General features: G+C 39.8%; 2 protein-coding genes across 4 annotated transcripts in view; one reads left to right on the top strand and one right to left on the bottom strand.

Moving 5' to 3' along the window:
• Positions 1 to 6,818, top strand: part of ANXA11 (annexin A11) — a 22,097-nt gene extending 15,279 nt beyond the window's left edge. For both annotated transcript variants that reach the window (XM_030951492.1, XM_030951491.1), the window contains 4 exons: positions 285 to 380; positions 2,957 to 3,015; positions 3,573 to 3,695; positions 4,733 to 6,818. In XM_030951492.1, the coding sequence (XP_030807352.1) occupies positions 285 to 380; positions 2,957 to 3,015; positions 3,573 to 3,695; positions 4,733 to 4,792 (338 nt within the window). In that variant the 3' untranslated portion in view covers positions 4,793 to 6,818. The remainder of the gene's footprint in view (positions 1 to 284; positions 381 to 2,956; positions 3,016 to 3,572; positions 3,696 to 4,732) is intronic.
• Positions 6,415 to 18,045, bottom strand: PLAC9 (placenta associated 9). Of its 2 annotated transcripts, XM_030951494.1 has the most exons (4): positions 17,967 to 18,045; positions 8,818 to 8,915; positions 7,747 to 7,867; positions 6,415 to 6,588 (listed from the first exon to the last, which is right to left on the bottom strand). In XM_030951494.1, exons 1-4 carry the CDS (start codon positions 18,022 to 18,024, stop codon positions 6,578 to 6,580), a joined length of 288 nt encoding a protein of 95 aa, XP_030807354.1. In that variant the 5' UTR covers positions 18,025 to 18,045; the 3' UTR covers positions 6,415 to 6,577. The 2 variants fall into 2 exon arrangements, with proteins under 2 accessions (XP_030807354.1, XP_030807353.1); XM_030951493.1 differs by lacking the exon at positions 6,415 to 6,588 and having other exon boundaries at positions 7,557 to 7,867.

The following is an 18,045-nucleotide window of genomic DNA, read 5'->3' as shown; positions in this document are numbered from 1 at the left end:
GAACCTGAATATTCTCTTCTTAACTTTATTGAGACCTGAAGCTTTCCTAAAAAATTGCAGTGCTTTCTTGGTCTAGCCCTTTAATGAAAAGGACACATCTAGGCAAGCTAGGAGGAGCACGATAACATGTAAATGGTTGATAACAGTATTAATCCTTGAGATGCTCAAGCTAACGTGAGTACACTGTAGTATCCAGCTGAGAAGTGCTACTGAAATGAAGCCGTCCAGCACATTCCAGTGCCACTTCTTGTTGTGGAACTGCAATCTTTCTTTTCCATTTGCAGTCTTCAGCGAGTACCAGAGGATGTGTAACCGGGACATCGAAAGCAGCATATGCCGTGAGATGTCTGGAGACCTGGAGATGGGCATGCTGGCAGTAGGTATGTGCCACCTTAGCAAGTTCATTCCTGCTATTCCAGTACAGCTGCCTCAGGTGGGGCCTCTGACTTCAGCTAAGGGTGTTCTCATTAGTGGTAATTCCAGTTTTCTGCTTTTTATGTTGAGCTTTCTGTGAAGTCATTCATTATTAGTAAAGTGGGGCACTTAATTCACCTCAGAATGATAGATGAAGCTTTATTTCAGGCAACTGCAGAATTTAAATTTTACATGTTAAAATGGGGAGAGAATTATTAACTGTAATTGACACTGTTTTAAGAAGTGAACTTTACCAACTCCTAGGTCAGTGAGAGTTGAGTATGTAGGACAATTTTGGAAATCCAGCATTAATTAAAATACAGGCATTAACCCTCTAATTAGTTACTTCTACCTGTGTTTAGTAGAAAGAGAACTTAAATTTCATTGCAAAGGGGTTTTATCCTCAGATTTGCTGTGGCTACAATTTTATTAAATCTTTGTTTTTAATTGCTCTCAGTACTTCTGAGGAGTGAAAACTCTTACCTGAAGCCTACTATTGTCTCTTCAGAAGCAGTAATTTGTTTCCATGAGGTTGGGGCAAGGCCTCAAGTTGATGTGCAGTAGTTTTATTTTAAATGCTTTATTGTAGATATAACTGTGAACCATTTTCCTGTCTTTTTTTCTTTACATCTTGATTTCTTTTTCTGTTTATTACTGTAAATATACTGTGGTATCTAGAGCTCCTGCTTTATAAGTGGTGTTCTTCGGTTTTGGATATGGTAGTAATGTAACCAATCCCAAAAACTCCTACCAAAATAGGAAAAATGGACTTTGCATCACTTGGAAATGAGATAGAAGATATTTGGTTCAACCACAAGAGATTTTTTTCGCTGAAGTTTGTAACAAAATCTTGGCAAAATGAAAATCAATTTTAAAAGCCTCATTTTTTCACTCCTGTCTTGTGCATGTGTGAACTACGTAACTACTGTTCTTATTCTGCTTGGCCACATTGTCATTGTGCTGATCTTTTAATGACACAAACTGGATCTAGCTCATTGTGTCTGATTGTTTTACAAACCTTTTACAGGATTCAGTCTTTGTCACCTCAGAAACTACTGTTTGAAAACCAAGCTTAGGGAAAAGATATTTCTCTGTTTGTGGAAAAATATTGCCTTGGTAAAGAACCTGCTCAGCATTTAGAAGGCATTTGACTTCATGGAGCTTCACAGTGACTTGACAGGTCTCCATGTAGATCCAGATTCAAAACTGAGACTGTAGCTGGCAGACAAGTCAATAGCCTTTTGAGCAAGCCTTGTCATTAATATTCACTGAATAACTGCCTTTATTAGGTGGATTCTGTGGGGTTTTTTATTTATATGTACATACACATGTATCTATATCAGTAAGTTATATTAATGTCATTTGTTCTGTGGACCTTACTTGCAGGAAAAAAGGGGTTTCTAATTGAAAATATTTGATTTTGCTTTCTTTAAAGCTTTCTGGATTGTACAACTGGTAACTTACAACACTTATCTTTAAACATCTTAGAATGCAGGTGTGTTGTGTTAGCTAAATAGAGTGATACAGAAACATGCATTTCATTTTGTCATTCATTTTTGAATAGTATTGTACATATCATTGACAGTTTTGTGGTGAACTGCTATCTCTCATCTACGTTTTCCTACTGAGAAAAATACTTCTTCCTATACAGAATGTGTGTTCTATGAATACATGTCTGGGTTTACACCTTTAGTTCTGTATTGATTCTGTGGGATTGATTTTGATACCTTATTGTGCTATTAAATGTCAAGTGTGGTCTGTTTCCTCTGTAGTTTGCCACAGTTTGCATGATTGTTTACTTGTAACAACGTTGCATCAATATATAGATCTTAATTCTGATCAGTGTTGGAGGATTCTTTCATTATCTTGATTAACATGACAGTAATTTGACTTAGATTTTGCCCTTTCAGATTTCTGATGAGCTATGCCAATTAAGTATACCATCCAATCATTACTAAATGAGAATGTTAAAAATTTTTCAGGAGTCCTCATGAACTTTGTGGCTATAATAAGACTTTAAAATAAGGGTTGTGATGACTCACCCTTAAGGAGAAGGGACCACCTAAGGTTCTGTGCTATCATAGATGGTTTCCTAATTTGTACTACGGCAGGACTTGACTTTGTCACACCTTGCAGATGCATGGCCTAAAAATTTATAATTAAGAAGCCAGGATCGCCACTACCTATATATTACTTCAAGTCTTCTGCCCCCTCCTCATCCCTTCTTTTCCTTCATAGACAAGAATCTGGTCATTAGGATTCAAAAGTTCATTATGGCTGCTTCACACTAGATGGTTTCTAGTGACAAAAATGTTTGCTTTGAACCATGCAGTGTAGGTTTTTTAACTGTATTGCAGCTACTGTTTGGTTTAAAAAGAATTTCAGTGACTAATGGAAGGAGTGGAAGCTGCATTGTATCAAGTGTATGTTTATGTAAAATTCAAGCATGTGACTATGTCAGATAAACTCAAAAAATTACTGACTTCTGGTTGAGGAGGAATGCCTTATTTCTGTAATACTGTTCCTCTGTTCTTTTTTGCAGTGAAGTGTCTCAAGAACACACCAGCTTTTTTTGCAGAGAGATTACATAAAGCAATGAAGGTAGGTGTCTGTGATAAGTTACATAAACTTGTAGTGTGGAGGTTTTTTAAAGACTTGTACAGCTCTTGGGAAGGAACTGTGCAGCTGAAGGGATTACATTTTTCAGTGGGCAGATGACTAAGAGTCATGATGCAGTCATTATTATGAAAGGCTGGAAAAATCTAGCTAATTTGATCCACCTTAACAGAGCAATGAATACAACCGTGCATTAAACAATAATCCTCACTTGGTGAAACACAAATGTGCCTAAAACTCATTGAAACTGATACTTTTAAAGTAGGAAATTGTAGCAGAAATAAATAAATAGGCCATTTAACTCACCAAATTTTCTGGACCCCGTTGTATCTCTGTCAATCCCCCTCCTTTTTTTGAGCTGTTCTTTTGCAGAGAAATTAGTGTCCCATTGCTAAATGTAATTTATTTTAGCATGATAGGCTAAATTCTGTTCAAGCTTATTAAGTTTGTGGAATTATGCCAGCAAACAGGCATTTTATTTTTTTTCTGGTGCTATATCATACACTTTCCAGTACATTATACTGCTGCTTTGTTTGTTTCAGGGAGCAGGAACCAAGGACAGGACACTGATTCGGATCATGGTATCACGCAGCGAGGTTGACCTGCTGGACATACGTGCAGAGTACAAGCGGATGTATGGCAGATCCCTCTACACAGACATCACTGTAAGCCCTGGAGACCTGCCCTGCCCTGCCATGACAGCCCTTAAGCTGGCAGAACACTGCTGCTTGTGCTGAACAGCTGTACCTGCACTGAGTGTGGCTGGCGGGGTTGGATTGCTGCATTTGCCAGCAGCATGGAGGCTGAGGGCCAGAGGATGGACAGCGCTTGGGTTTGCATGGAGGCTTGATGAACTAGAGATGGGGAGGAAGCTAACAGGCAAGGAAGGAAAGGGGTATTAGTCCAGAGGGGTTTGTGAGGCCCCTCTATCCCAATCTTCTTATATGATCCTGTGGGAACCACTCAGTCCTCCAGTTGAGTAACAGTGGTGCTCTACTTCATTTCTGTATTGGAAGAATGTAAAGCTTCTAAAAATCTAAAGGATTGCCTCCTCTTTCTCTTGAAAGTACAAGACTTTGCAAATAGACTAAAATTCAGATTAATTAGCAGTTGATCCACCTTCCTACTGCTATTAAGAGCTGTACCAACAGCCAAGAGGATGCCTGGCCAATGGTAGGGTAATAAGAGCTGGAGGAGAGTGAGTGGTGCCACTTTTATTTACCTTGTAATGAGCCTGCCAAACCTGTTAAGCCCCTGTTTATTCCTTCTGCTGTGGACACTGAGGGGCTGTAACTTGGAAGTGTTTGGAAAGAATCCTGCAGAGATTCTGGAGGATAGCATGTTCCAAATGTTTCTTCTGCAATAGTTGCATGCCCTGTAACGACCAATGTATGAGTTAAAAGCAGTGAGACATTGGTGAAAAAGCTCTGTATTGCTTCTTCCCCCTGTTCCTCTTTTGGTCTGGCATTATAATTTATCATTCAGAAGCAGAACAGGCCATATCTATTTAATGGACAAATTTTGACCAAAACTTGGCTTCAGTAAATATGGGGTTTGCATGTCCACATATGTAAGCTCTGCTGCTTATTTCTGTAAAAGTAGAGCCAAAAATGTCTCTGGAAAGCAAGTTGTTAGTTTTTCAGCTGTAGCTCCACCTCTGTTGGTTATTCTTCAACTTTTCTTTTTCTGGGTTCCTTTTCAGGGTGATACTTCAGGAGACTACCGGAAAATCTTACTCAAGTTGTGTGGTGGAAATGACTAAATGGAGCATTGAATTTTTCTTTAAAAAGCTGCTCTTTTCACATACTTGCTGCAGAGCATCTTTTTTTCTCCATAAGTAAATATGTAATGACCTGTTTCTTCTAAAGCAATTGCATTTTAAAAGATAATACTGCATATATCTTCAGTTCAAAAGTAGTAGGTAATAAATGCCAAACCTCCCCAAAATACCGAGCTTATGTGCCATCTGCTCACGATTCTGTATAGTACACTCAGCAATCCATGAATGGTCATTATTTCTTTTCTGCTTATATCATGTTGAAATAATGTTTGTTTAACAACAATCACAGTTGTATGATTTTAAGGTGTTCTTTTGTATAAACATTGAGTGCCATTTTAATGCAAGTTTGTATCTGTTGTATGCAGAGTTGGTTTTGGGCTAGCCCACTTTCTGATACTTGCAGATAGCAGCCGCGAGGTTTTGTGTCTAGTTAAGACTGCTTTAAAGAAGTTTTGTCAAGTTCTGGTTTTTTACCTTGTTTCTTTTCAAGGAAGACATGTTCTACATTTCATTCTTGCTAAGGCAGACTGTCACAAGGCAGGAGTAATGTTGACAGTAGTAAAGATTCTGTCATTAATGTTTAAAGGTTTTGGATTGTGCCTTAAATATATATATATATATGTAAGAAGAGATTATGAAATTAAAGCTAAGTCTTTGCAGACTGTGCCTTTTGATGTCGTATTGATGTATGTGAATGATGACTTAGTTTATATAACTTAGTTTTTCCACAGAAATCCTCTTCCAGGATTATTCAGAAATTGTTGTTTTGGTAAGAGTTAGGGAGTTGTGTGCTGTTGATGAGCAATTGTCTGTACATGAGACATGTAATCTGTAGTTATTGCTCAGTATTTTGTATATTGTAATTTCTCTTACTCTTGGAACTCTGAGTTTTTATTCTCTGCTGGCATGGATGACATCTCTTCAGCTTGTTGTTCTCAAAATAAAAGCGCATAAAGGTAAAAAGTATAAAGGGGGGGAAAGGTTTCCAAACTAGGTCAGTGAAAATAGATTGCTTGTTAATCAGGAATGTGCAACCTCCCCTTACTGAAGTACATACATGTAAGTGTTCTCCCTCTGTTGTGTAAGGATCAGGCAGGTCCTTTTTCCTAGAAGTTGTATTGCTATTTGTCTTGAAAGAAAAAGGCAATGTTGTAGATTTAATTCTGGATTGCATTTGTCACCATGGCAAGGGAGGGGAATGTAAAGATTGCAGAATATGATAGCCATGTGTCCAAACGATGGATTCTGACTGGGACTTGCTGACAGGACTCCCAGTTTGGTCAATGGCAGCGGTGTGTCCTTTGTCCAAAGGCAGACCATACCCTCATTTCTGTCAGACAGTCTGAGCATGTCTTAAGAGGAATTTGCATCTGGAAGTCTATCTTTGTTGGCTGAAACCAATAGCAAGAGCTCACTTCTTTGCAGGGGAAGGAGGATGCTTTTGAATTAAGGGATGTTTGTTAGCAGTGCTTTAGTCCTGAATACCACCTGGTCTTGTTTTCTTACTGACAGTGTGTTCTTACTGACATTTGAAATGCAGTTTTGTTAAAGTAGGGCTCCTGAAAGATTTAGAATGCAAAGTTTAAAACTGTATCTGAAAGCAAATACCGTTTTATTATAAAGCACAGCAACACACAAGACAAACTACAGCTGAGGATTGTTCACCCTGCAGGAATTCTGGAAACACAAGCTTATTAAATGATCAGAAGTGCAACTGTTGATAACAACCACACTGTTACATTCAGCTGTCTTCTGTCTTCACAGTGCTCAGCTGGTATCTGTATAGAGAAGAGTTGATGTGATTATTTTTGGTTAGGAGATCAGGATCAATCTGTATGGATAAATCTCGTTTAAAACTTGAATCTTGCTACTCTAAAGTGGGAAATTGTCACTTTGATGCACAAAATCATAGAAGGAAGGTCCAATCTGTAATTCTTGAGCAATTTGGCAGTTGTAGCAAGATCCATCTGAATAGTACTTGCTATAGATTGGCTGCAAATGTGCTGATTTCTGTTTTAAATTCACTGCAATGCTTTACTGGAATATTTTTCACTTTTACTAGAATACCCCCTTCCATTTCAGGGGAGTAACTTAACAATTAACCTGTTAACTGCCCCTCACAGAAAACTGTAAGCTTCAGTGGATAACAAAGTTGGTGAGGACAGTATCAGTCATGGTTACTAGATCCATCCAGCCACCTGCAAGAACCAAAAACCAGCATAAACTCTGCTGCTTTCTGCTTCAAGCCCATTTCCATCGTGTAAGTGCGCTGTAGTGTGCCCAGGTACAGCTACCTTAAATGAATAAACAGCCCAGGACTGACAAAACTGACTTCATAAACATGTCTGTGGATGCTTTTGTCTGTCCACAAGTGGTTTATTTTCCACCAAGAGTGTCTCACCTTGTTAAATGCACTGTTGATATTTAGGCAGAGGATGAAGAGCATAGAGCATTATAAGAAAGTGAGTAGAATAGGTGGTCTCATCCAACTAATTTCTGTTGTGGTTTAATTTATTCCAAAAACGTTTATCCAGGAGCACGTTTTGTGTGAGGGGCTTACATGTCAAAGTTGGATTTAGGATATCAAAATGGCAATACCTCCAATTTTGTAAAATTTTGATGCCATCCCTTATTTTGGCACACATGAAGCTAACGAATCACAGGATCTTAAATCTGAAAAGGACCTTGATATAACTTAGTCTGTCCTGCCATTCTAAGGTGAGTTGCTTCCTTTGCTCCCAGCCCTCTCCTTAGAGGTTGTTGAAATCTGATTTTCCAAACTGGACCTGCAGTTGGGATCCTGAGGCCCCCAGTTCTAAGGCCTTACCTACTCTGAGCTGAATTAGTTCACATCTTTAGAGAGAAAATATGGCATATTTAATAATAACATATGTAACCCCTTTTTCAATTTAGGTTATACCTGACGAGATACTGACCATCAAAAACGTCTATAAGTGGAGTTCCTGGAACGGTGGGGATGTTCAGTGTTGTCTCACTGATGATGTTGAGGAGCGATTTGACTTCTGATTCTAGGTGCTCCACTGTTTTTATTACCTTCTAATGGAAACAAGGGAGACAAATGGAGAAAAGCGGTAGTCAGAGGGTCAAGTAGAAGGAATTACAGCAGAGGTGTTTGCAGAAACGCAAACCTCATGTCCTGTAATGCCACCAGCTAATTTAATCTGTAATGCGCATTGCAGGTTTAAACATTCCTTGTGTTCTGCTGGCCTCTAGTGGCACCAAGTATTAGCACTCGGTTTTGCAAGAGTTATGTTACAGCACCCCTATATAAAGAAGAATTTGACTTCTTGGAGCTTTGCATTAGTTTGTTTTTAATTCTGTCTCATTTCTGAGAGAAATGCAATAAAAGAGTCTGCATAGATGATGAGAGGAGCTGAGAAAGATGAGGGCTGGGACCAGAGCAGAAGAGAGGTAATGTTCCCATTTGAGAACCAGAGCATGTTTGGGGACTACCCGGCTGAGAATTAACAGGTTAGTTAAGCTGAGTTTACAGGTATCTTGTGAGTGCTTAAGACACCAGCAGGGGAAAAAAAAAAAGCAAACTTTACAGCTTTCCTGGAATCCCTGTGATAAAGCTCATTTAGCTCTTAAGTGTGAGCCAGGGTGAGCAGAAACTTCTCCATCAGTCTTGGAGTCACCTACAGGACTCACACCTCCCCATAAAGTTTCAGTGTGAAACTTTACAAATACAGATTCTGAGATTTTTAGGTTAAACACAGAGATTAGAATGTTTAGATTATAAGCATTCTAGAAGAGGCTGATATATAAAAAATTGTTAATAAGTTTTTTGGTTTTCATCAAGATTATATATTTCTGGTGATAATGGCTTTATGGATAGTTATAAACTATGACATCTGAAAAAAATAGTCCAACTTTGACTAGAATAAAGTCAAGAAGGGACACTGTCTAGAAACATCCTTTTTCTTTGGTCAAAAGGATAGGGCAGAGGTCTGGTAAGGTTCAGGAGCCAGCACAATCCCTCTTACCTCTTCAATAATATCTAAGCGTTCGTGGAGCATGTGTTCATTACACCAGGTTCCTCTTTCCAAACTTCCAGGTGCCATAGTGACAGGATCAGCAGCAGCTGGAAATAGAGACACAGGTAATTGGCAGAGGGTTAATAGCAGTCCTTGCCTTTCTGATTTCTGAAGTGGTATTTTGCATGCTGCACAGCATTGTTGATGAACCAAATGTAGGAATTGAACTTCTTTTCCAATAACTTATTTTCCAAGCTGTGCCCCCGTACTTGCCTGCACACATCATGTTGGTTGGAACAAGGTGTTTTCTCTTGCCACGGGTGTTTGTTCTGTCTATGTGTGTATTTGTTTTACATAATCTATTTTTTGCCTACATGTGTAGGGTAAGTTTATAGGCTGTGACTCTGTCTCTCTTAAGTGTCAGACCTAACTGTTGGGAAGATCTGCCTAACACAACAGTTCCTCACAGACTTTCTTCAGAAGCAGCTGGTGCTGTAAAGCTTTGAAGACTAGCTAAGCTTGTCCACTTTGCAAATGGATGCTGATGATTCCTCTGTGCCAGAAGGTTGTCCCAGACAGTCTGACTTTGCAATGGGAAGGGAAACAATAAAAATTATTTTATTGCTGAGCACATTTGCTGACTTTGCTACATACAAAGTCACATTTCTCTGTCAGTTATCTGTGTTTACCTCTCAGTACTCATGAGCTCTTGCTCTTTGAACTTTTCATTCTGCTGGCTGTGCTCCATGAAAGGTCGGTATGTGCTGGTGTCCATGCTTTAGTGGAGCCTATTTGCTTTTCATAACTTCTGTGCAGCATTCAGTAACATTTAAATTTTCAAATGTGTGCAGAGGACTGTAGTGGAATATTTTAAACTCTCTTCCTGCATGTAAAGTTAGGTTTTGCTCTTGTTTGGTGCTTGAAGCAGCTAGGATAATGAGGAAGCAGCAGTAACTCATTCTGTCATTGCTTGTAACAAAGACAAAACTCAGCTTGTGTTGTAATGAACAGTAAGACACACAAGAGCAGTAACTAATTCTGTCTTCAGTGCTGCTGTGCCAGATCAGTGGTTTGGAACTGCTGCAGTGCTTCATCTCAAGTCTGTGCCAGGATTTCTGGAGTGTAGGTGTCAGGTGATGGCAAACATGTGTCCGTAAGGTTCACTGCAGTTTGGAAGTGATGAGACATGTACTCTGAGTTGGAATGGCATCCTTGGAATTAGAGGGAGGAGGAGGGATTACAAAGTGACCTGACTTACTGGGCATTATTTAGAAATTGGTTTGGCAGAGATTTGGTTGGGGTTTTTTTAGTGCAGTACCAGAAGGTGGTGCTGTTAGGACAGAATCCCGAAGAATTCATCTCCCTGTTTACAGAAGAGTGCTGAAATACAGCAGGTATTTCAACACCAGCTGCTTTGCAGTTGCCATTTTTTTCCCTCTTTGATGCTAGTGGTGGTGGTTTATGAGTCTTGTTACTGTCTTAGTGGTCAAGTGAACTGTGCTATTTCTCAAAATTTTTGCTTTACGTGTCTTTTTTTCATCATGACTGGAGCAGTGTGGAGATACTGAGATTGTGGTGGCTGATTCTCTAGGCAGGTGTTTGTAGGTGAGGAGGTTAGATATGATGGACTGACAGTTACTCAAAGCAGATGTATACATACCATGATAGGTATGTGCAGCCAGTGTAAGATTGTTGCATCTTACTGTGAGCTTAGCAAAGCATTGCACAACTTTGTGTGCATCATGTGTACATACACACAGCTTTGTGTGTACCTAGAGAACGAGTTAAAGGGGTTGCTATGGGACACAGGACTCAGTAGCTTCTGGTTCCTTGGGTTCCTCTCCTGACCCAGAGGAAGACAGCTTTCCATCGGTCACAGCGCTTTGCGGCCTTACCAGCTGTAATGGCCATACTGAAGGTGGATGAAGTCCTAGTTTGACCGGGCTGTAAGGTATCACTCAGAACCACGGAATAAGTGCAGTGCCTAAAACTTTGACAAACAGGCTAAGCCTACGTGTCTCAGGAAGCACCTGACAGCTGATGTTAGCAAGGCTAAGGGTTGATATAAGCAAAAGCCTGTCTACCACAGAGTATGGAGCTGTGAGCTGTGAGAGGAGCTAGGAGAAGCCCTCTCAGGACCTGCATGTCCATGCCTTGTTAGTGACTTTCACACCAGAACAGAGCTGCTCAGGCTCTTGCAGTTGCCTCTTCACCACCATGTCAGAACAGGCTATTTCAGCTGCCAGTGGCTGGGCAGTCAGTGTCGATTTCTTCTTTTTTCTGAGTCCTGGCTTGAGGCTTTGGCTTCCCAAAACATTCATTGTTATTCTGTTGTTTGGCTTTAGCTCTTAAACCACAGCTTTATCTCTGGGATGGGCTGTTCACAGGACACATCCGGTCCCTTGTAAATGTGGCACATATCTGGGTCACTATGGTCAGGCAGTTCAGCCAAAGCAGTCATTTCCATGTGCTCAAAGAGAGCACGTGGAGTGTTGCTTAGGAGCACTGCCCTTCTCTATTGCAGTTGGTGAAAGAAAGGGACACAATCTGCCTTTGGCACTGACCTTACTCCAGCAGCATCTCTACTTCATATATATGAAGTCACCATGTGAATTTACAGTCACCGTGTAAAGGAAGTGAAGGGCAGAAGGCTGCAAACTATGTAAGCAAAAGACTAATGACTTAGGATACTTCCAGGTACTTGCTTTCTGAAGTTACTGAAGAAACGTATTTTAAATGTAAATTGGAATTTTTACTTGTCTGTGTTTCAAAGCACGTGCATAGAGACAACTTTGGTAGTAAGTTTTGAAGCTAACCACTTTTCAAAGTGAAGTGTTCTTTGTATTCCATATAAAGTACATATTTAAAATGTGTGGGTGTTTGCAACTTCTGACAGCTTAGGCAAGTGTGTAGGAGGCATATTTCAATGTCTTAAATATCTCATTTGAAACTTAATAGATTATTTCATGCAGACACTTACAACATTTCAATATGGCAGAGAGAACATTACCTTTCAGTTAATGTCCCATCTGCAAATTTCCACCTAATGTTTCTTGCAAGTGAGATGTTCAGTTAAGTTCTTGAAATCCATTCTACTTGATATATAGGGTGGTTATTTTCCATCAAGAACCAGAACTCTTGTGTTCAGGATAAGAAAACGACTCATGCCTTTTTTGCTCTGATTAAGTCCTCTGTGCTATTGATGGTGCCCATAAATCTGGGTAGTTCTAACCACCCTGGGCTGTGATGCAGTCAGACACCAGCAGGGAAATTGAGCATCTCTGAACTGATTGTTAATAAGGATCTGTTTACTAGAAGAACATGCCTAAAGTTTGAAAGAAGTAGCACGATGGAGAGTAAGATCCATGTATTATGGTCAACCTGACTGTACAAAACTTGATTTTACAGCAAGGGAAAGAATGAGCAATGAAGTAAGAATCAAAACAGCCTTGCTAAACAGGTTAAGAGCAGAGACCTTTGATTAAGAATGTCCATCAGTTAAGCTCTTCTGCCTCCTGTACATTTGATATATTCCCCCAACCCGCAAGATGTTGCTTCTCTGTGCTCCCTGATAAAGTTCCTTTCTAGGAACTGTCAGGGTTCTTTCTATCCAGGTGCTGTTAAATGGTTCATTTTTGATCATCCAAGTAGTCAATGATAAGCGCCAGAATAAACGTGAGCAACTGCCTCTCTGCTGTCATTTTCTGTGGTTACTAGGACTGCCAGAACTGAAGTATGTGACCACACAGATCTGGTAGGTCTTTTAAGGTAACCTTCCTAATGACACATTGCTGGTCCAAATGAAGTTACAGGCTTGATCTAGAAATTGCTGGGTTGGGTTCTTTGGTCTGCATTACAAAGAAGGTCAAGGTGAGTGACCACAATGTTTCCCATTGGTCTTAAAACCTGTCAAGTTCTTTGGCCTCATTCGATGATCAGTGTGGTTTTGAAAGTTGACTGCAAGGTCTTGTTTGCACTGAGTAGGGCGGGAGGGATGAAACAAAGCAGGCCACTAGCCAAGTGGGAGACATGGGAGATTGAAACAGGAACCAGATGGCAATTGAGGAAACCTGAAAACATGTGACAGAGCAAGGGGAATAAAGGAGAACATGACTAACTCTTAAAAAAAACATGCTGTGCTCTGTGTTTTTGTTTGCACTGCATTAGGTTTAGTAGTATCATTTTATTCCTAAAGCATAGAGCATAAGGTGGCCAGACAGCCTTTGATGAGAAAAGGAATGGCAGTAGTAATGATTTATGCTCCAACAGGAAAAAGGTCATGAACTGGAGGATCAAGTTCAAATGATTAATCCACTGTCCAGTGTGGGAGGAATGCAACAGACTTCTGAATGGATTTGCTGACCCTTACTTAACTTATTTTTTCTCTAAATATAAGTGCTGGATTCCACTTTAAAATTTGCATGTAATTCTGAAATACTAGCTCAAGAAATCACATGGATTTCAGAAGTGGTTGGTGAAGATAACTTGCAGCTGAATTCAGGAAAGATTCAACTGCTTTGAACCTGTACTGATACTAATAACTATCAGTACTAGTGTTTTCAGACCATAGACTATGTTAAGCTAAAACTGTTAGTCATATTTAACTTTGAGGGCTGTTCTTCAAGGCATCCAAGTTAGTTTCCAGTAATGTCAGTTCTTAATTAACTACATTGGCATCTTTGGCTATGGAAGTACTGAATTAACTTTCTGTGTCACTACCAGTTTCATTATCACCAGTACATCCAAATTCATTTTAAGCTGTGATACATAACTCAAGCCAAATCAAATTTTATTGTTAGGACATCAAAAATAATTTATTTGGATAGCAAGTGTTGTATTGAAAATACTTTTTAGGGCACAGATTCCCTTCAAGTTCTTAGCCACTCAGAAGCATATCTTTAACTGGACATAGAGCATCTTTCTGGCCGTAATCCATGAAGCAGTAATGCTTATCTGTGATTTTGACACCTGTGGGTAGTTCTAACCAGGTAGTTCTACCTCTTTTTAGACTTCAGTGTGTATTTTCTTAAAGATAAGGGAGTTCTTCCCTTTAGTGATTGCAATAAAGACTGCAGGAATTGCAAAAGATAAATAAAATTCCTTAGCAACTTACACACTGCCATGTGCTGCACACTGGAGACAACTGCATGGGTTTGCTTATATTTACATGCAAATATCTACATACACATGTAAATATTTAAATGTGCACACACCTTTACTAGGCTCTAGCTTTTATGGCAGAACGACAAGGCACATCACTTGTGCTTGTGAAATGTGCAAAACCAGAAATGGGACCTCACAGCAATTGTTCCTGACTAGATAGCATATATTTCTGTGTAAAACTACTTCATTTACAGGCAGCTTTTGCTATTGTGACCCATGTTATTCTCATGAGGGGATCCATCTCTCACTTACCCAGCAGTGGAGACTAAGAGGGAGTGCACAAGACCAGGGATAGTTCATGCTTCCAGTGGGTGGTTTTTTTGAGGCACAGAAAAATCTGGGCCCTTGCCATGGCTATGTGCCAGAAGCAATATTGCTACTTGGAAAACTACTTTTGTTTTTCTGCTATTTGACCATATCTGTGATTGTAAGAAGCACTTAAGTTTTGTGTATTTTCATTCAAAGGAAGAAGGATAGTAATTAAATGTTCCTGTGAGGGAGCTGTTGGCTTGGAGAGTGTTTTCAGCATGCTGGTCTTCAGAACAAGCAGCCAGACAATATCCTCTTGCACTTGCTTCTGCAGTGGAAAATGAGTACAGGGAATTGGACTGATAAGAGACACAAGCTACATAATTAGCAGGTACGTTACTCTAATTCGTGCTGTATCTTACTATGATGCTTTGGGCTCCAGAAAAGTTTGCCTTTATTATGGATTTATTTTTGTGTGAATGCATCTTTGTTATAGAAACCAAGGCTAAATGTAAGGAGGATTATAGCTAGAAGCTGTATAGGACACACTTGTGTGTAGAGAAGGGGAAGCTGTTTAGGAAGAAGAGGAACTGTGTCCTAGTATCCATAAAGAAACCAAGTTGTGCAGAATTAGTGAGCTTAAGGCTGGCTTGAAAGTGGAGAATGTGAGATACATAAATAATGGATACCATCATCAATTTGAGGATAACCAGTGATATCAGGGGATAAAGAGTTTCTCAATTTTCTGAGGACATGGCTTTTGGTCTGTGTTTAGTAATAGAAATGATTGTCATAGGGGAGTGGGTGAGGTGAGTTTGTGACTTATTAGTCAGCTCTGTGGTTGTGTAGTTTTCATATGTCTAAGTCATGGCAGTAGAAATAAGTAAGTAAAACAAAATAATATAATTTTAGGTTTTTTCTAAAATCTAAACAAATCTAAGGAGTTGCTTGAAGATCTGTTTTCTCTTGGCAGACAGTTCATGCAGTCTGCGGCAACTCAGGAAGTAGAATAGTGAGAGAAGGGCAGATACATACATGCATAGTAGATCCTGACATTAAGGCCCAGGACTTACATCTGCTTCAGCCAGAGCAGATCAGCTGTGTTTATAAATAAAGCTTCATCCTGCAGGTGAACAACAGGAGTCCTATATTTCTAAACTCCTCATTTTTTGGGAGAGTTTCATACTAACTTTTGCTTTACATGTGGAGGTTATGATGTCCACAGAATTGAAATTCCTTTTAACTAAACATATGAAAACATAGGGCTTCACAGATATATAAAATCTCTTTATAAAAGGCTCACTTCTGTACTGAACCCTGATCTCCAGATACCTCACAATCTTAAAAATCACAGATATTTTGGGGTATACTTTGTTTTTGCAAACTTTATTTCTCCTTCCTTGTTAGAGCTCAAAGGTGGGTTTTGCAAGGACTGCAATCTTTGTGTTGGAGACAATAATGCTGGTAGGTTTCTATAAGAACAGTAAATAGCTATAACATGGAGTATAGGTTAAACCAATATTAATTTGTTAGTAGAGAAATATGAGTCCAAGTCAGGCCTAAAATAGGATATCTATCATAAATTTTTACTGTGGCTTTAATTTTACGATGCAGTTTTTTTAATCTCCTAGAGAAAGAATACTTCTCTGTGATAATGCAAATAGTCAATTTGGGGCAGAATCTGGCTGTTCTGAAAGGATTCTTTTTCCACTTTCTAGATAATGGTCTAGCTTATAGATCTTCCCAGCTTTGATCTTGCATGTGAATATCCGAGGATTCAAAACATCTTGAGAATTCAAGAGATGTTAGATGAATGAAGAGGAGCATTCATGCAATTGATTTACTTTAACTTGTAGTTAGAACCGGCTGAAACTTGTGCTGTTGGAAAGCAAATCACGCCACGGTGTGGAGCAGCAGTGCCTCGGCTGGAAGCTGTCCCTGCTAGAGCGCTCGGTTTGGCGTGCTGCGCTAATGGCCCGTGTGCGGGGGCAGGGGTTTCTTCACCCAGGAGCTCCAGGTCACCTATGCCACGCAAAAACATGGAGCGCAACCTTTGCTGCTGGGGTGCCTCACCCCTTGGAAACACGTTTCCTGCTTTGCCTGGAAACACGTTTAAATGGGGCAGGTATCGTGCTTCAGGCTACATTGTGGTCTGCATTTGAGCAGCACCCCACAAATTAACCCAGCACGGGCAGCAAAGCACTGTGAACTGTGGCAGGAGCACATGGTTGCGTCCAGAAGGGCTTCTGTGCCAGCCTCTCCTGAATGATTTGGAGGCTGAGCTCTTTGAATATGAGATTGTTTATATTAATGGCTGAATTAAAACGTAAATTCTAGTTCGGCTGAATAATTTTTAAGAGGAACCCGTGGGAGTTAGGATGGGGGATTCTGCAAGGGAATCAAAAGTTATGTTCCCAACTCAAGAGCAGCGAAGTGGGGATGGCTTTTTTAGGACTTCAGTCTGGCAGGGTGTTCCCCTGGCCATGACAGACACAAAATTTCTCATTTTGCATGATGAAAACCATTAAGACAGTAAACATGGTTTGCTGACTGAGTAGCTGCCACCTGGCATGATACTGTGTGTTAGTCTCCTCTGTAGTTATTATTGAAGTGCTAGTCTAATTAACTGAATTTTATCTGAGTTTGCAAATTATTTTAGGTTAAAACCCTACTTTTATGGGAATAGACAAAGCCATTTTTTATTTTCTTTTATTTCACATTCATTTCAGTTAAGCTTGCAAAACTCACAAGAATATAGTGAATTCTTGTGGAGTGAAAAGAAGTTAGAGTGCTCTTGCTGTTGCATTGATATTTCGGTTCATCACTGAGATAAACATCACAAAGCCAGTTAAGTAGGAGGTAGTCAGGGCAAGGAAGAGTGACTAGAACTTGAGGGCAGAAGGGGCTAACAGTTTTTTAGGAAATGTTTTTAATGTAATAGGATCTTACTACCCTGCCATGAAATACAGCTATTGTCTTGTCAAGAAAGTAGGACCAGAGGGAAAATAAATCTGAGCCTCAGCATAGCAGAAAAGATGTGGTACAACCAGGCTGGGAAGCCAGGTTTGTGGTTACACAGGGACTGTAAACCCTGGAACTAGCCAAACTGAATAGCTTTGTCACACTACAATGTGATTACAGGTTATTCAGTGCTAATCTCTTGTTAATGAAAGTAGAATTCAGATGCAGGCTTATCAGGTGTTTTCTGTTTATACTTTGTTCTCCCAAGGCTTTTGGAGAAGTCATTCTGTACCACAAAATCTCAGGAATAAGCAATCCAAAGCAGAAGAAACAAAGTGGTGATGCTGTTACCAGGAAATTTAAAAAGAAGGCTTTGAAAAAGGAGAATCTTTCTTTAATCACCTTGAACTTCAATCTCATTTCCAAGTGGATTAGTGTGATATTAATACGGCTGCCAGAAGAGTAATTTTGGAAATTCAGAGCACTGTTTGCAGCACCTCAACGTGGTTCTAAATTTCTGAAGGTAGAATGATTCTATCTCCTGTAAGCAGTAAAAAATCTCAAAATCTACCAAAGCAATATGTCTTCAGGACAGACTTTGAGGTCACAAAAATGCAGTTTTACCTCTCAAATCAGAGAATTTTGACTCATACCTGTGTCATCTTCCCATAAAGTCCATAGAGAAATTAAGCAATTATTTGCCTCCCCCTCCCACCCCATGCAAAGGCTTTGACCATACTGAGATTAAGCTACAGTTTCTGCTTTGCAAGTTCAGAGTCACTTACCTAAAGGGTCTTGCTCGTGCAGGACTAGAACAAACGCCAGTGCCCAGAGGAAAAGCATGGTTCCAGCCTGCCCGGGCTG

The sequence above is a fragment of the Camarhynchus parvulus genome, chromosome 6, assembly GCF_901933205.1.
Source record: "Camarhynchus parvulus chromosome 6, STF_HiC, whole genome shotgun sequence".
Taxonomy (NCBI): Eukaryota; Metazoa; Chordata; class Aves; order Passeriformes; family Thraupidae; genus Camarhynchus; species Camarhynchus parvulus.
This window is presented reverse-complemented; position numbering and strand designations above follow the sequence as displayed.